At 23.7% G+C, this 16,544-nt stretch overlaps 2 protein-coding genes across 4 annotated transcripts in view; one reads left to right on the forward strand and one right to left on the reverse strand.

The window, feature by feature from the left end:
• The first annotated feature begins 272 nt into the window (after window positions 1-272).
• LOC122718736 (centrosomal protein of 135 kDa) overlaps window positions 273-16,544 on the forward strand; it is a 22,653-nt gene continuing 6,381 nt past the window's right edge. Inside the window, exons 1-13 of the mRNA XM_043944034.1 lie at window positions 273-528; window positions 817-1,117; window positions 1,329-1,561; window positions 1,735-1,915; window positions 1,993-2,159; window positions 2,238-2,433; window positions 2,549-2,734; window positions 2,836-2,939; window positions 3,207-3,431; window positions 3,609-3,704; window positions 3,947-4,176; window positions 4,305-4,515; window positions 4,588-4,703. Of these exons, the coding sequence (XP_043799969.1) occupies window positions 340-528; window positions 817-1,117; window positions 1,329-1,561; window positions 1,735-1,915; window positions 1,993-2,159; window positions 2,238-2,433; window positions 2,549-2,734; window positions 2,836-2,939; window positions 3,207-3,431; window positions 3,609-3,704; window positions 3,947-4,176; window positions 4,305-4,515; window positions 4,588-4,703 (2,435 nt within the window). The 5' untranslated portion in view covers window positions 273-339. The remainder of the gene's footprint in view (window positions 529-816; window positions 1,118-1,328; window positions 1,562-1,734; window positions 1,916-1,992; window positions 2,160-2,237; window positions 2,434-2,548; window positions 2,735-2,835; window positions 2,940-3,206; window positions 3,432-3,608; window positions 3,705-3,946; window positions 4,177-4,304; window positions 4,516-4,587; window positions 4,704-16,544) is intronic.
• The window catches only part of LOC122718735, a 12,800-nt gene continuing 1,211 nt past the window's right edge, over window positions 4,956-16,544 (reverse strand). The window contains exons 3-8 of one of the 3 annotated variants that reach the window (XM_043944029.1): window positions 14,354-14,663; window positions 13,466-13,758; window positions 7,313-7,484; window positions 6,956-7,149; window positions 5,996-6,327; window positions 4,956-5,888 (exon numbers count right to left, since the gene is read on the reverse strand). In XM_043944029.1, the coding sequence (XP_043799964.1) occupies window positions 5,185-5,888; window positions 5,996-6,327; window positions 6,956-7,149; window positions 7,313-7,484; window positions 13,466-13,479 (1,416 nt within the window). In that variant the 5' untranslated portion in view covers window positions 13,480-13,758; window positions 14,354-14,663 and the 3' untranslated portion in view covers window positions 4,956-5,184. Of the gene's footprint in view, window positions 5,889-5,995; window positions 6,328-6,955; window positions 7,150-7,312; window positions 7,485-8,385; window positions 8,501-13,465; window positions 13,759-13,825; window positions 13,839-14,353; window positions 14,664-16,544 lie in introns of those variants that run through there. The other 2 variants (XM_043944030.1, XM_043944031.1) reach the window with 2 other exon arrangements.

A 16,544-nucleotide genomic window follows, 5' to 3' on the forward strand; every position in this document is an offset into this window, starting at 1 on the left:
AAGTGTTTAAAAAAAAATTATATTAATTTTAAAAATAAAATTTTTCTAATGAATTTATTAAGTTGACAACAGCGCATATTGTGCTGTTTTAATGTTTTGGTTATATAAAAGAATTAATTATTAATATATAATAAAAAATATATAATATATATATAACAAAACGCTTTTAATTTTATTAATTATATTTTAAAAATTACATATAATTATATTTTAAAATGTGAACTTATAATTATTTTTATTATTTTTATTATTTTTTAATAGTAAAATAAGATCTAAAATTTTCATTTGGTTTACATTATTTTGAAATAACAAAATAAATTGTTTATAAAATTTATAAAAATGAGTACGGAAGATGAATATAATATAGCCACAAGATATAGAACTGTTCGTAAACATTTAGATAGTTTAGGCTATAAACAAGCACTTACATTTGATGCACTTCCACTAATTGAAAAATTGTTGGCTGATTTGATACAAACAACAGAAAGTTTGAAACATTTTAAAAATATTGCTCAAGAAAATATTGAGGTCTGTATTTATATAATTTATTTTTTTTTTTTTTTTTCTAACTTTAATTTAGATTTTATATAATTGATATAAAATTAATTGTTATTTAATTTAATTAATTTTATTTAATTTAATTATGAAATCATCATGATCTTTTAAGACACCCTTTGTATAAAACAATGAATATGATATTATAATGTATTGATATAATAAGAAAGTATTTAAATATAATAAATATTTTAGTATAAAAAATTAATTATATAATATAATTTATATAATTGAATATTTTTATTATATATTATAATATAGACACATATTCAATTACAATCAACAATTGATCCTTATAAATGTGATAATGTAAGGCTAGTGCAAGAATGTAACCAGCTTCATTCAGATTTGATAAAAGAAAAAGAAAGTCATCAAAAGCAAATTAAAGATCTTAAGAAAGAAATATATAAATTAGAGCGTGAATGTAATGATCTTCAACTATCATCTTCTCGCAATTTACATAGAATTAAGGAATTAGAAACTGAATCTGCTAAGAAGTCAAAAAGAATTTTGGAACTCCAAGGAAAATGTTTAAAACCAACTATTAGCAATGTTGGATTAGGTAATTTTTATTGTTTTAATTTATTTATTATTATAATTTTTATTTAGTATTATTTTTTTATAATTTTGTAATTTAATATATTAAATATTTTAAATGTAATTAACAATTGATATAATAAGTTTTATTATAATAATTGCTTTAAATAGTTAAAGTTCAAAATTTTAAAACATATTTTTAAAAATTTTTATAATTTTATCTTTTATTATGACAGCTTCTAAGAAACGTTCTGTTTTCCCACTTCGAAGACCAGTTATAGAAAGTGAACCATTACCAAAAACAGGAATTAAATTTACACCATTACCAAATTTAAGCATTGTGGAACCGAAAATTATTGATTTGTTAAATATGGCAGATCATAAGATGAATTGTTTGAGTCATGAGGTAACAAATTTAAAAGGAGAACTCTCTTTACAAAATGACAATATACAAATATTAAAAAGTCAGGTATATTATTGTTAATTACATTGCATGAATTGCATGAATCTCTTAAATTTAAAAGTAGTTATTCCATTATTATTAATTACAAATGATATTACATGATAATATATAAATATTGAATTTTGAATATTTATTTAAAATTTAACAAATATAAATATATTGTAAAAATATATTTATAGTTGACTACTAAAGAAAAAGAAATTTTACGATTGAAGAAAATGTTAGAAGGAGGTAGACCATATTTAGCTGTTTCTAAAGATTATAAAAAAACAGAAAATAATTATGTAATATCCGATAATGTAAATGATGAATTAAAAATACTCCAACAAGAAAAATTAGAATTAGAGCAGCAATTAAAAGGTATAAAATTGTATATCCTTTTTAATATAAGATTAAAAAATTTTTGATATTATTTATGTTATGTCATGTTCATATAGAAGCTTTAAACAAACAACATGATGCTATGTCTCAAGCACTTAAACTTGCTGATCGAAATGAGGAATTGGAAAAGGAATTAAAAGACATAGATTATATTGCATTAGCAGTAGAAGCTGATTGTAACTCAACAGTTAAAGAAAATAATAAAAGAGTTTTTAAATTGCAGGTAAATAAAATTTTGTAATTTTTTTTAAGAATTAAATTATATCTAAATATATTATTATTAAAATTTAAATTTATATAGGAAAAGTTAGAGAATGTAACGACAAGAGTACATGTATTAGAAGATGAATTAAGTACTGAGCATAGAGAAGTACAAGAATTGAGAACAAATCTGGAGACATGTAGATTAGAGAAACTTAATATTCAACGAACTTTGGAATGTACTTTAGATGAAAAAAAGCAAATGACTGATAGAATAAATGAATTAACTGTAATTGGTATAGAATTTTCTTTTTTTATTATTATATATATAATATTAAAAAGTATAATTATATAATTTTATAGAGTTAATAAATATTTTTTATGATATTATTTAATTTTATGATATTATAGAAAAAAATTTAAATGATGAGATCGAAAGATTGGCTAAGGAAAATGAAAAACAAAAACAAGATATTATTCAATTACAATATAGTAATAAGTTATTAAAAGAGCAAATGAGTGCAAAAGATATATTATTAGATAACAATGGAACAAATGAAACTAGAGAAAAAGGAAGAAAAAATAATTATAATAAAGGTAAAATTATAAAATATAAAATGTAATATATTTATGTATGATATATTATAAAATATATTTATTTATATTTTTTTTAAAATTATCAGAACAAAATAGAATAGATTTTCAAGAGGTACATAAAGAAACAAAGATTTTTCAAGATATAAATCATGTTGGACATAACAATATATTGAAACAATTAGATGGAAAAGATATTGAAACAAATGTATGTATTATTTTGTAATTGAATAAATATACTATTTTGAATTTATTTTTTCAATTGCAACAGGCGATTGAACAATTAAGAAGCGAACGAGATTTTTATAAAAATGAATACAAGAATATTAAGGATAATTACAATAAAACGATTGAAATAGATCACGTAAAATATAATTTGTTTTTTTATACAGTTTATATAGTTTTCTTTAAAACTTTTATTTAATATTGATAGATGACCCATAAAAATTTATTTCATTTTTGCTTTTAAAAATAGGTTGATTTCTCTTCACAAATTCGAGAATTGAAATGTCATTTAAATGAAAAAGAAAATGCATTGGATAAATTACAACAAGAGAAAAGAGAATTATATCGTGAAAAAACTAATTTAGAAACACATTTACAAACTTATAAAAATGAACATAAAACACCACATCGACTTTGCAAACATGGTGTTGTATGTAATTGTTCTTCTCTAGTTATAAAAGATAGCAAGATAAAGGTAAAAATAATTATACAATAATTTTTTGTAAATATTTATATTATTTTATAATTAAAAAATATTTTTGCATTTAAAATAAGAATTAAACTACTTCATAATAGAATATATTTAATATTAACATATTTAATATTTAATATCTAATTATACTTATAAAAGTTATATTTTTTAATATAAAAGGATATTATTGAACGTCTGGAACATGAACGAGATATTGCACGGGCTGATATCGATCGTTTAATTGAAGAACGTAATGCATTACGTGAAAGATTAAAGGTAAATATTTTTATTTTTAATGTTTTCATATATATTATTATTTTTATAAATCATCAAAAAAGTAAATTTTCTAAAATATTAATATTATTAACAATTATTAATTATTAATAAATTATTAATAATGAATTTCATAATTTCAAAATGAAATCAAAAATAAATTTTAAATAGAATTTTATTATAGATAAATTTTTCATATTGTATAAATATTTATGTATAATAATTGTATTATATTGATTAATTAGATAGCAACAGAAGCACATACATCTGAACAGCGTCATTTAAGAGAAAATTTGACTGATGTTGAAACTCGACTGAAACAGATAGAAAAGGAACGACAAGAACTTTTACTTACGCAAGGAACACGAAGAGCAACTATAAAAGGACTTGAAGATCAATTACAAGATCTACGAGAAGAGTTACGACGAACCAAACAAGAATTAGGAACACAAAGAACACAATATTTTCAACTTCGGTATTATTTATTTTTTTAATTAAAAATTTTTTGAAATGTAATAGAAATTTTAATATTAAATATATTTTATAATGTAGTAACTTATTTAAATTTAAATTAGTAATACTATATATATATAAATTTATTAGCGCTCTACAAGATCAAACGGATCAAACATTGGGAGATGCTCAGAATCAATTAACGCAATCGGAATCCGAATTAAATAAAGTATTGGATCGTAATAAAACAATAGAGCGACAAAAATTACAACTTGAAAATCAAATAAAAGATTTAGAAAAAGAAATTAATAATCTTAAACTGAATATGACACATTTAGATCATGAAAAAGATCAATTATTGGTAAGTAATATAATTATTTTTAATGATAAAATATTTAATGATAAATTTATATTAACGAATAATTTTTATTAGATGGTATTGGATGAAAAGACAGAAAAAATAGCTGCTTTAGAAAAAGAAATAGCATTAAAAGGACAACAAATAATAGGAAACGAACAACAGATTCGTGATCTACAACACAAAAATGAGTGAGTATATTTATATATTTATATATTTATAAAATTTGATATATTTTTGAAGATCATTTTATCATTAATCATAATATTCTGAAAGTCATACATTGTATATATTTACAAAATATTGACAAAAAATGATATTTAAATATTATACTTGATCAAACATTTGAGATGATATTACATATAATAATTCTTTTATAATATTAATAGCAATATATTATATGGGATTTAATATATTATATAGGATTTAAAATAAAATTAAAGCATAAAACAAAAATTTCATAGTACTAAAATATTAAATAAATAGGAATTCTTATGATATACATGAGATTCTTGAGAATATTTATACAATATTCTAAAAGTATTGTACAATATTTGTACAATAGTATTTACATATATTTTGTATAATAGTATTACATATAATAGTTTAAGAAAATGCATTTTATCACTGACATATGCTATTATTCATATGTCTATTTCAATTCTTATTAATTTAAAAGTTTATTGATTTCGCTTTTTCATTAAGAAACTTTGCTAAACTTACAGTAGGTGGTTGACAACCACCCGAAGAAAGAAAATTATTACTTTCTAATTCAGAGATTATAAAAGTATCTGTAATTCTCTTATATCCAGGTCTGCATTCACATCTAGCTTTTGATTCTAATTCTTCATTTTTCCATAAACTCTGTTTTGGCATTCTTTGTGCAACTAACCATTCTCCTGCAGTACAAGGTCCTTGTGTATATAATTTATAACAAGTTTTATTTATTTCTACCATTCCTGGTGTAGATTCGCAACTGTCATTAGTTTCTTCGAAACATTTTTCTAAGTCTTTTTGTACATTTATACATCCACATACTCCATTATAACTAATTCCATCAATAGATGGTCGTACATTATAATCATACAAAACAATTTGTCCTCTCGGACATGGTCCTCTTGTTCCTATTTTATAACATGTTTTTTCTTGTGGAAAATATAATCGTCCTCGTGTGCAAGGTACTGGAATGCAAGTCGTCGAATTTATTAACATATAACTATTTTCACATGGTCCTTTTGTATAAAGTCTATAGCAGAATCCATTTTTATAAAGAACATGACCTGGTTTGCATACACACTTAGCACGAATTTCTTCTTCATTGATTATTGTATTTATTACAATAAAGTGGTGACCTTGTAAACATGGACCAATATCACCTATTAAGAAATAAATAATTTTTATCAATAACATAAAGTAATAGTAAATATTACAAAATTAAAAGAAATATTTTTTATCATTTAAAAGTATTTTCGAATTATTTTACCTAACTGATAACACATTCCAGTTGGTTCATGATAATGAGGTAATTTAGAATGACAGCCACATACACCACCCGGTAAAAATAATTCTCCTGGTTCTGTACATGGTCCTTTAGTGTAATGTTCGTGACAACCACCGCCATTACCTGTCCAATGATATCGTCCAAGTTCTCCATTTGTAGAACAAGAACATAATGTTAATCCATCTTCATCTATGGTGAGAAGTTCCCCTTTTGAACATGGTCCTTTGCTAAATTTGGGATAACATTTATTGTCCCTAGGCCAATAGACTTCTCCTTTTTCTTTGCATGGTTCTGGATCATGACATACACCCCACCTTATTCAGGATTAAAATAATATTTTTAGATAGTTCTATTATTTCTTTATTAATTATTTTTTTAATTATTAAAAATATAAAATAATTATTGATTTAAAAATTATTGATTTAAAGAACATTTTTTTTATAAAGATTTTAACATTAATTATGTAATATTTTAAAAAAGGCATATGCTTTTATTGCAGAATTAAATTTATAATGAGTATATATATATGAAAATATGAGGTTTCATTTAAAAAATATATAGTATTATAAAAAAATAAAATTTAATATCGTATCTTTTCAAATTATATAACTATTTTTTTTTTTATCAAAGTTTCAAAGTTTTTTTTTCAAAGTTTCAAAAGTTTTAGAAAATACAATTTTTAAATTAGTTATATTAGTTATATTTATTTTTTAAAAGTTAAGGTTACAAATACATTTGATAATAAAATTTTCGAAAATTGCTTTCAAGAATATTAAATTAAAAGTGAGAAAAAAAATTAAGAGTGATTGATCAATAGTAATTTTTATTGTTCCACAATAATGAAAATCTGTCGGACAATTACTCTCAATACAATGTTCACTTTCAAGAAATACTTTTTGAGAACAACTTGAGAGTTTTAGTTTCAAATGTATCTTGTAATACCTAGATCTTCCAGATATCTCTGGTACAGGTGCAAAGAACTGTCCCTTTGGACAAGATGCTCTTGTATATATCTTATGACATAGCGCATCTCTAGGAGATTGTGCAGTTCCTGGAGGACATCTACATTCAGCTATAATCCCACCTCCACCTGCTGCTGGACTCAGTTCCATTGTCTCTGGACATGGTGCCCCAATCTGTTAATCAAATTAATAATTAAACATAATAATTAACATAAACGAATCAATACTCCATTTTGAAGGAGTAAAAAGAAAAAAAGAAATATAAAAAAAATTGATTCTCTAATATATTCTATTAAAAGTACTCCAATGACTTTGTAAAGAGAAATGCAGCACCTGCCTGGAATATTTTGTAACACTTTCCATCCGGCGGCCAAAATAACAATTGCCAACCACGTGGTTGAGCGGCACAAGGATTGCTTGACGGATCTGCCCATGGAGGAGGCATTATCGCAGACTTTACACGAACCATTAATGTGAACCAAATAATTAACAATATATCTCGTAATGCACTAAAACATGTTTAATAAATTTATATTTAGTTGAAATTGAATGAAATAATTCATATAAAAATATGATAAAAAATATGATATCAAAAAAAAATAAACTTTGTATCATATTAACATATAATATAAACTTTGATCATATTAATATATAAAGTGTTTAATGCAATTGAAGTTAAGTCATACTTATAATTAACAAATTACATTTTTACAATAGAATTCTAAAATTAGCCCATTCCATTATAGTTCAATAATAGACATATTATTAATTTTTATTAGATCTTATTTATTACATTATATTACTGACTTTTAATAATATATAATAATTAATAATATTTAATAATATTTAATATATAATATTATTAATTAATAGTATATAATTAATTAATAATATATAATATATAACTTTTAAAAGTATATCAAGTCAACCTTCAATTTTTTATTAAAATAATCTATCATATTAATGAAAAATATAGGTATCACAATAATTTTTATTCAAAATTATTATCAATTTTTTTCTATTTATATAACTCTATAAATTCTTGAAAAACTATTATTTATTTATTATTTATTTATATTCACAATTATATAAGGATAAGTATAAATAATGTTTATATTATACAGAAAAATAAAACATGTAAAATAGTTTAACAGTAAATTAATAAAATATCTAAATTTGATAACATTTCGAAATAATTTAAAGTTTGTAACGTATGTCATAATATGCAGATGTATCTTTGTAAAGAATCTATTTAGATAAATTATATAATAATACATATATATATATATATATATATATATATATATATATATTATTATTTATAATCGATTAATATGAGTCAATGTAATAACAAATATTTGAAAATGTAATATCGTTAAAAATATAATAATATCGTTAAAATTATGTTACTAGTTTCTGCTTTTAGTTTGATCAAGTATCTGAAACTGAGAAATGATTGTGATAGAAAATATTGCCGCGTATTTGTATCTACATATGTCAAGATCGAGGGTATCGGTAGAAAAGAGCAAAAGCACGACAGAAATAAAATGACCATACTTTCACTGTTTCACTATGGCAATGGCATTGTCCCTGGTGGCAGGGCTTGAGATGACGACATGCATGTAGAATAAGAATACCATCTTGTTGTACATATGACGCACAACTATTGCAAGTTAAAGCAAAAACACTTTCCTCTTTTTTTTTTTTTTTTTGACTTTATCCACTTGTGAATAGACCAAATTATTCTGAATATTATTTTGAAAATAATGAAGTTCCTCCATTTAAATGTACGATAAATGAACTTTTAAATAATTATTTTAATTATATGAAAAATTCTCTTTTATTTTCTAATAATTTTCTATTATTGTCTAAATTTTTATGATTTATTTTAAATAATGTTTTAATGTTAATATATTTTTTAAACATTTCTTTAAAATTTCCTATTTTATATATAAATTGTTTTCATTGATTTTTATATGCTTTTTTAAGCTCTAAAATACTTTTGCATTTTTTATTTTTAAATATAAAAAAAATTCCAATATAATTTGATGAAATCGTCGAAGATTTTAATTTTCAAAGTCATTATCTGATTACGCATTTTTTTCCAAAATCAAGAAAGCTATTAGGAAAGATGTATGAAACTTTGACAGTTATAGATAGTTAATAGTTGCTAGACAAGCTTTCTTCTGTGACTTTCCATTGCAATAACAGAATGAGTTTAATTGATCATTTCATCATTTATTATTTATTAATTATATATTTCTTTGTTTATTATTTCTATTTTCTGAATTATGGATATTTCAAGTTGGTCTATAACATTTATGCTTTAATATAAAGTCATATAATCGTTATATCATAATATATTAGATTATATTTAATAAAATTCATTATATTAGAATTATATAAATGGCGGGTTATAATTATAATGGTAGGAATAAAAATTTTAAAAATTTCAACTTAATCATGTATTTTCACATAGAATTTAAAAATAATACAAAAAAATATTTTATTGTTGATTTTCATTCTATGCAAAACATTTATTAATTAAAAACTTTGATATTTTTATGAAATATATCATCATATATCACAATTTCAAATCGTCAAAATATAAATTAAAATAAAAATTGGATTATTTCTCATTTATATTCTAATTTGAACAAGCTCATTAAGGAGAACTAGTGCGTGTTACGGAATGTCGCGCTTCCTTTTTCCTGTATAATTATTACTTCTTATTGTCAAACTGGTATGACTACTTTTCGCAAATAAAAAGTGAGAGCGTTAGAGATGGATTCTATAGAACAAATATATGTATTTTCTTCATACACAAATATAGATATGAAATATATTTACATTTTATAATTTTATGTTTAGATCAGTGTTTTTTGAAACATAATTTTTTTTATAATAGTATAAAAAAAATAAATAAATCAAATAATTTTTTTTTTCTTTTCATGATTGTAGAAAAATTTATCGTAAAATAATTGTATTGAAATAATTGCCTCAGAAATCATTTTGTTAAAAATACTTTAGAGATCGCGCGTTACGAAAATACCGCTAGATCAAATAAAATTTTCAAATTTATAAAAATTCGCGCGTTCAAAGAAAAAAATATATAAATAAAATTAAAATGGACAAAAAGAAACACGATTTAAGATTTTATCACTTTTTGAAATAAGCATTCTGTAATGATCTCTCATAAATGAAAAGTAAGAATGTTATTTATTAAACATAACATTGATTCACGTAATCATTCATAGAGAGTCAGTATTTTTGATTAATTACTTATCTAGAGAAGTATTACATCAGAACTTTCATTTTATTTTAGATAAATTACTATATTCATTTATAATTATCAATCGAGGGAATTTAAACGTGGTTACGTAAAACCGGAATTTATAATTTATGTTTTCAAATCACTTTCGCGTATGCGAGTTTCTTTCATCTTTCTTATTATCTCTCGTAGATTTTTGATATGTGAATTCAATTGAATTTAATAATGATTTCAAATATAATAAAATTTATATCTTTTTCGAGAAATAATAAGACACAGATATTTTCAAATTTTTCGAAATATGTAGTTGAAATAATTAATATATTCAAATATTATAATAGTTGAACATCAGAAAATGTGTAACTATAGCAACACAGTTTACAATAATGACGGCGATATTTTGTATAAAATTATTGTGGGTGTTCGACTCATCCCTTCCATTCTATCTAATTTGATATTATCTAAAAGTGGTGATAGATATGTTAGGAAATTATTGGTAGCATTTATTACGTGAAGAAACAATTACAATGACTTCCTTAAAAGGTTACCCCAGCTATTTGGATCGCAACGATGACAGATTTTATAGGTATGATTCTTCTGTCACTTGTTTCTTCATTAATATATATTATTATTATTGATCAATAAATCAGATGAAATTATTCTTTCACTTAAACTCAAAGTTGCAATTCCGCTTCTAACCATTCCATTGAAATAATCGTATCAATTTTTTTCAAATTTTTTTTTTATCTTAATCGGAAGTTGTTTAAATATTACAAAAGAATAATTCTTCAGCTCAAAGAAGATTCAAAAAAATTGTTTTCTCAATTTTTTATATTACGTGTCAAAATTTTCAAATAAAAATTTTGAAATTTTATAGAAAAATATTACGGGAAGTTTATTTTACGATTATTAGTATCTATTTTGATCAGAATCATTAGCACCAATTTATATTTTTAACTATTACTTCATAATGCTATCTCTTGTCATCTCTCATTGGTTCATTTTTCGATCCACGATTTTTCATACATACATATTTTTCGCGTTTTAGTTCAGCTTTCAGTTTTTTATTCTCGTTTATATAATAATAACGTATGATAAAAATCATCACGACAAATCGGAATATATATTCTATCGTTCTTTTCGATTGGATTTTTTAGGATAAAATGTGTGTGTGTATATATCTTCAAAAAAAGAATCAGCATAATTGTTTAACTTTGGACTTTCATTGCCAACTAACTTTCTCCTTATTCGCGCACTTGAAATGTAACGATTAGCTACAGTTCATTTGGACGAAATAATTTTTAACATTGATGAAATTGTTGAAAAAACATACATTTTAAAACCTAAGATGAAATCTCCATTTTAAGAAAATTATTGTTCAATTTAAATTTGAATGAAAAGAAATTGTAATATTAAAATATATTTTTATTGTTTCGAGTGTATAGATATATTATTTTAATGAAAGTACTATAATTTTGACAAGTTATCGACGCAAGATAATTTTGGCTCGAAATGTTTTGCAATAAAAATTACTTAAAAAAAATAAGTTAAACATATTAAAAAAATATCTTCATTAATATTGAATAATATTTTATTTTCGTGGAAGAATAAATTTGAAAAATTTGCCTTATATTCAATATTTAATTCATTTAAGAATTAAATGTTTAGAAACGCGATTTCTTAACCTTAATTATCTTAATATCGTGTCTATAAGACATAAAAAAATATATTTCTCCATTTTTTAAATTCTAATAACTATTAGACATGTATACATCTTGAAAGAAATCTTAATTTAGTGGTTATGAATATTTAAGAAAAAAAAAAAAAGTGTTAATATGTGACGATCTATTTCTGTGTTGTATCTTTATCTTTATGTGTTATATTTTAATTAACAATCATTAATATGTTCGTATGCTTTCGTGAATATGTAATAACACATTTGCAATTCAGTTTCAATTTTTCAATTTTCTCTTAAATTTAATAAAAGAAATTAATTTTTATTTAAAATTTCTTTTTCTTTTTGTAAAGATCAAAAATCTTTATTTTAATTATTATTTTCATTCATCAATGAAAAATATATCTATATATATATAATTATATTGATTATAAAGCTAAATTAATTTGAAATTCTATTTAATGAACTCCATTATTAACTATTGCTCCTTTCGTTGTTTTCTAAATTAGCTAATCTAAGAGGCATCTCGTTGTGCCCTACTTAAATCGTTCCGGTAGTAAGATTATATAAGAAGACGCAACCATTGAAATTAAATTGATCTTTAATCTTGGATCATTTTGCAAAGATCAAGCCGTGACATTTGTGTGTAGAATTGAATTGACCTTTCGAGGATAGTCATTGTCGTTATGCAACCTTCATTGTAAACGAACTCTTTATTTATTATAAAAAAAAAAAAAAGTAACGAGCGAATTTTCAAAATCTTTATAGAATCTTTATAGAATTTTTATAAAATCTTTATAGAATTGGATTAATTTCGAAGAAAATAATTTTTTATATATACATCGATGATTCGATTTGTAATAATAAATTCGTTATTTGCAATTATATATCTTATATATATTTATATATCTTGTCAAATGATATTAAACAAATATATATTTTTTAAGAAAATTTGCGTAGAGAAGTATTTTTTATTTTGTGAATACAAAATAATTTATAGAAATCGAAATTCGATGATACATTCTTCCGAGAAAGTAACAAGCATAATTGCCTTTCATAAAGTTACAGGAAGGAATAATTATATTTCTTAACCAGTATCTCTTTGCACTACACTCGTTTTTCAATTGTATCGTTACATTTTCTTGGCAATATTATCGCTTGCTTGCCCATTTGTATTATTCTAATACGAATATTTTGTAGAATTTTTAGATATCGAGTCTAAATTTCATTCACAATTTTCAATTTTTATATTATTACATTTTCCTTATTTGATTTACATGTTTCATATTATTATATGTACACATATATGTCACTTATATGTATTTAATTATTTACATTTATAAATTGTTTATCTATATATGTACGCTATATGAAAAATTAAAATTTAAACTTTGTAAAAAAAAATCTTTCTAAAAATTCGTAATATTATTTTTTGAGAATCTGGTAAGATTGATAGAAGAATAATTTTCACTCTTGCTCTGTATATTTCATTTTATTTTATTTTTTTTTTTTAACAATATGAAAAATGAAATGTGATGACTTACGATGAATTTTTCATGGTGATGGCAGATGAAAAAAAAAACTTTCCATTAATCACATCACAGATATTCACTAAAATTCACCGTGTTCTTTTATCACGGCCGTTTGACATTCTGCGAGGCATGCGCGAAACGTAAAACGATGGTGTTGGCTCGAGCACCGCGCGAAGACTGAACATCGACTTCGAATCACCTCAAAAGCGGCTTTGTACTGTTACCTAACTTCCCCGAGACAAGAGCAAAATCTCTTAGATCGGCACTCGTCTTGCTTTTTTTAGTCCTTTCTATTCGGTGATTATCTAAAAAAAAAAAAGAAAGGAAAAAAAAATGCAAAGAATATTGCTCCTTATAATTAGAATATCTTACATTTTTATCTGTTATTTTGTAATTGTTATTTTTCATTGTTATTCATTTAATGCTATTCATGTGTATCATTTTTTTTTTTTTTTTAATTCTTCACATCTGTTATTTACTAATATTTATTCATTGCTCGTCGTCTACTTGTTGCTAATTTATTTATTACTTCATTATTTACTAGATTTTACTATTTGTAAATTATTTACTATTCACTACTGTCAACTCTCTATTCATTATTATTTATTACTAGTATAGTTACTACCATCTGTACATCACTCACTACGTTACTGAGTTTTTGTTTTATTTATTATTTCGCTTGTTAGTCTCTAGTTACAACTCTCCATTTGTTATTTCCATCTATGTATCTTAAGGATATTTATATCTACATTTTCCTTTAACCTTTCTAAGGATTGAATTTCAATCTGCTTACCAAATGCAATCCTGTTTCTCCAGATAATATTGGCAATGAGAGATTTACCAAACAAATTTTTAACCTATCTGCATGCCATAAATGCCTTCACAATTGCACGTACTCACCATCTCCGCATTTCTATCGTTGGAATTCCCCATCCGGTTCGATAGGGAGAATCAGATCCGCAATAGTTCCGTGATTCGAGTAGGCAATAAACTCTTGTGCGTGGGCTTTCGTAACGTTCGACGTACAATAGGAATGAAATCATGCTCGAATATTTCCCAATTCGTTTAGAATTTATTATTATTATTATCTGTGACAATTTCCACTTTTGAATCTTTAAGTGAGTAGCCCTTGATGATAATCACAAGTCTCGTGTAATGCACCAAGTTTAAATAATAAAAGAATCCTAAGAGCTGTGGAGGAAGGCAGTACCTGTGAATGAGTGTAAACAATGTGAAAAAAATGTAAATATTTCCAACTGCAATATTTTCATGCTATCGAATTTCAAACTTTCTTTGTCGTTTGAAAGGTCGTATTCATTACTGTAAAATCGTGCTTTCGTCGAATTGTGTTACTTAATTCGAAAAGAATGAAAGTCAGCATCAGGATCGGTTTACAGTGAGTTAAACTTGTTGATGCCTGTTCGAGATGCGGATGTCCGTAAACTGGTATCTTTGTAGTCAGAAACTGGAATCTTTCAAGATCTTAACTCTGTTTTAGGAAGAAGGGGGTGAATTGTTTTGGCATTTGAAATATATATATATATGTATTTCCTAGTGATTTATTAAGGATTAAGAATTTATTAAAGGATGAATTTTGTTAAGTAAATTTTATTTATTAAATTTAAATAAATGTTAAATAATATAGGATATAATTAATAGTTTGTCATTTAAAAATCTTCTTTTCTCATTTAATAATTCTATATCTGGTAAAAGTTTTAACTAAAATAATAGATTATTTTTATCAATTATTGTAAGTAAAAGTAATTTCTAAAAGAGATCTGACTTCTACTTATATAATCATACTTAAATTTTTGTCTTCTTCCTTTAATTCAATGAACTTACGAGTAATTTTTATTTCTATCTCTTTCGTTTCGGTAGTTTATATAGTATTTTACAAAATAGCGGAAACAATTTAATATCTGTTTTTAGAAAATTAATGAGTTGTAAATGGCCAGAAAATATTATAAAGATGTTGTGATATTTCTTCCTTGTTACTTTCTTATAATGTTCCTTAAGTTATATGTTTGCTATAATTTGAAAAGTTAAAAATACAAATTTTGTATAGATTTTATATAATATTATATATATATATATATATATATATATATATTATATACTCAGTATTACATACCATATAATTCTCAACAAGAAAATAATAGAATTAAATAATGATTAAAAATGTTCAATATATAATAATATATATAATAATATTGACCATATACAAGTATTATATTTTCAAATCTAAATTTCACGTCAAAAACTTTCATCTTCCACTTGCCCATCTTAAAATCTTCTAGTTGTATCAAATTTCATCTTCTCCAAACCAGCTTATTACACAACTTTGAGCTACGTAACTAACGTAACACGTTACCAAATTATAAATTCTGTCTTAAGAATCAATTCAACGAGATAATTTCTCTGATTCAGCTTCATCTTACTCCATCATCTAATACTTACAATTCTCTCTTTCATCTGTCCTGAATAGAACAAGGAATCTACAAGAAATTTACCTTTGCATTCAAGCAAAAATCTTATTTTTACTCTTACTTATATTTGAAAAATTATTAATATTTTATTGAACTAATGCAACCATTTGTTAGTCAACCATTCATTTTCATTTAGAAAATAATATAAATACTGAATACCCTAGAAAGTTTGTAATAATTTCTCAAAAGCACGATTTTTTATTGCTATCATAAACACCTTGTCTGTCTGTTTTAGAGACTCGATAAATTCTATCTAAAAGAAATACGTGTTTTATATATATATATATATATATCGCGGTTTTTTAGAATAAAAGATTTAGACAAAGATTACAAGTTATCGTGTATCCTGTTGAGAGTGCTTCTCACGTTCTAACGTTCCCTGCATTTGGAGGAACCGTGCAATGCCCTTTAACGGTAAAGGTGAACGGCACCTTTAAAAGGGCGTTCGTTTTGACATGAAACACCAGTAGATAGAGAATTCTGGTCGAGATATCCGATCAGCATAGATACCATCTCGAGAGCGGTGCACTCTGCTATGTAAACATTTCGTGAACCTCTCTCTCTCTCTCTCTCTCTCTCTCTCTCTCTCTCTCTCTCTCTCTCTC

This window comes from Apis laboriosa, unplaced genomic scaffold, assembly GCF_014066325.1.
Source record: "Apis laboriosa isolate Shangri-la unplaced genomic scaffold, ASM1406632v1 scaffold68_cov148, whole genome shotgun sequence".
Taxonomy (NCBI): Eukaryota; Metazoa; Arthropoda; class Insecta; order Hymenoptera; family Apidae; genus Apis; species Apis laboriosa.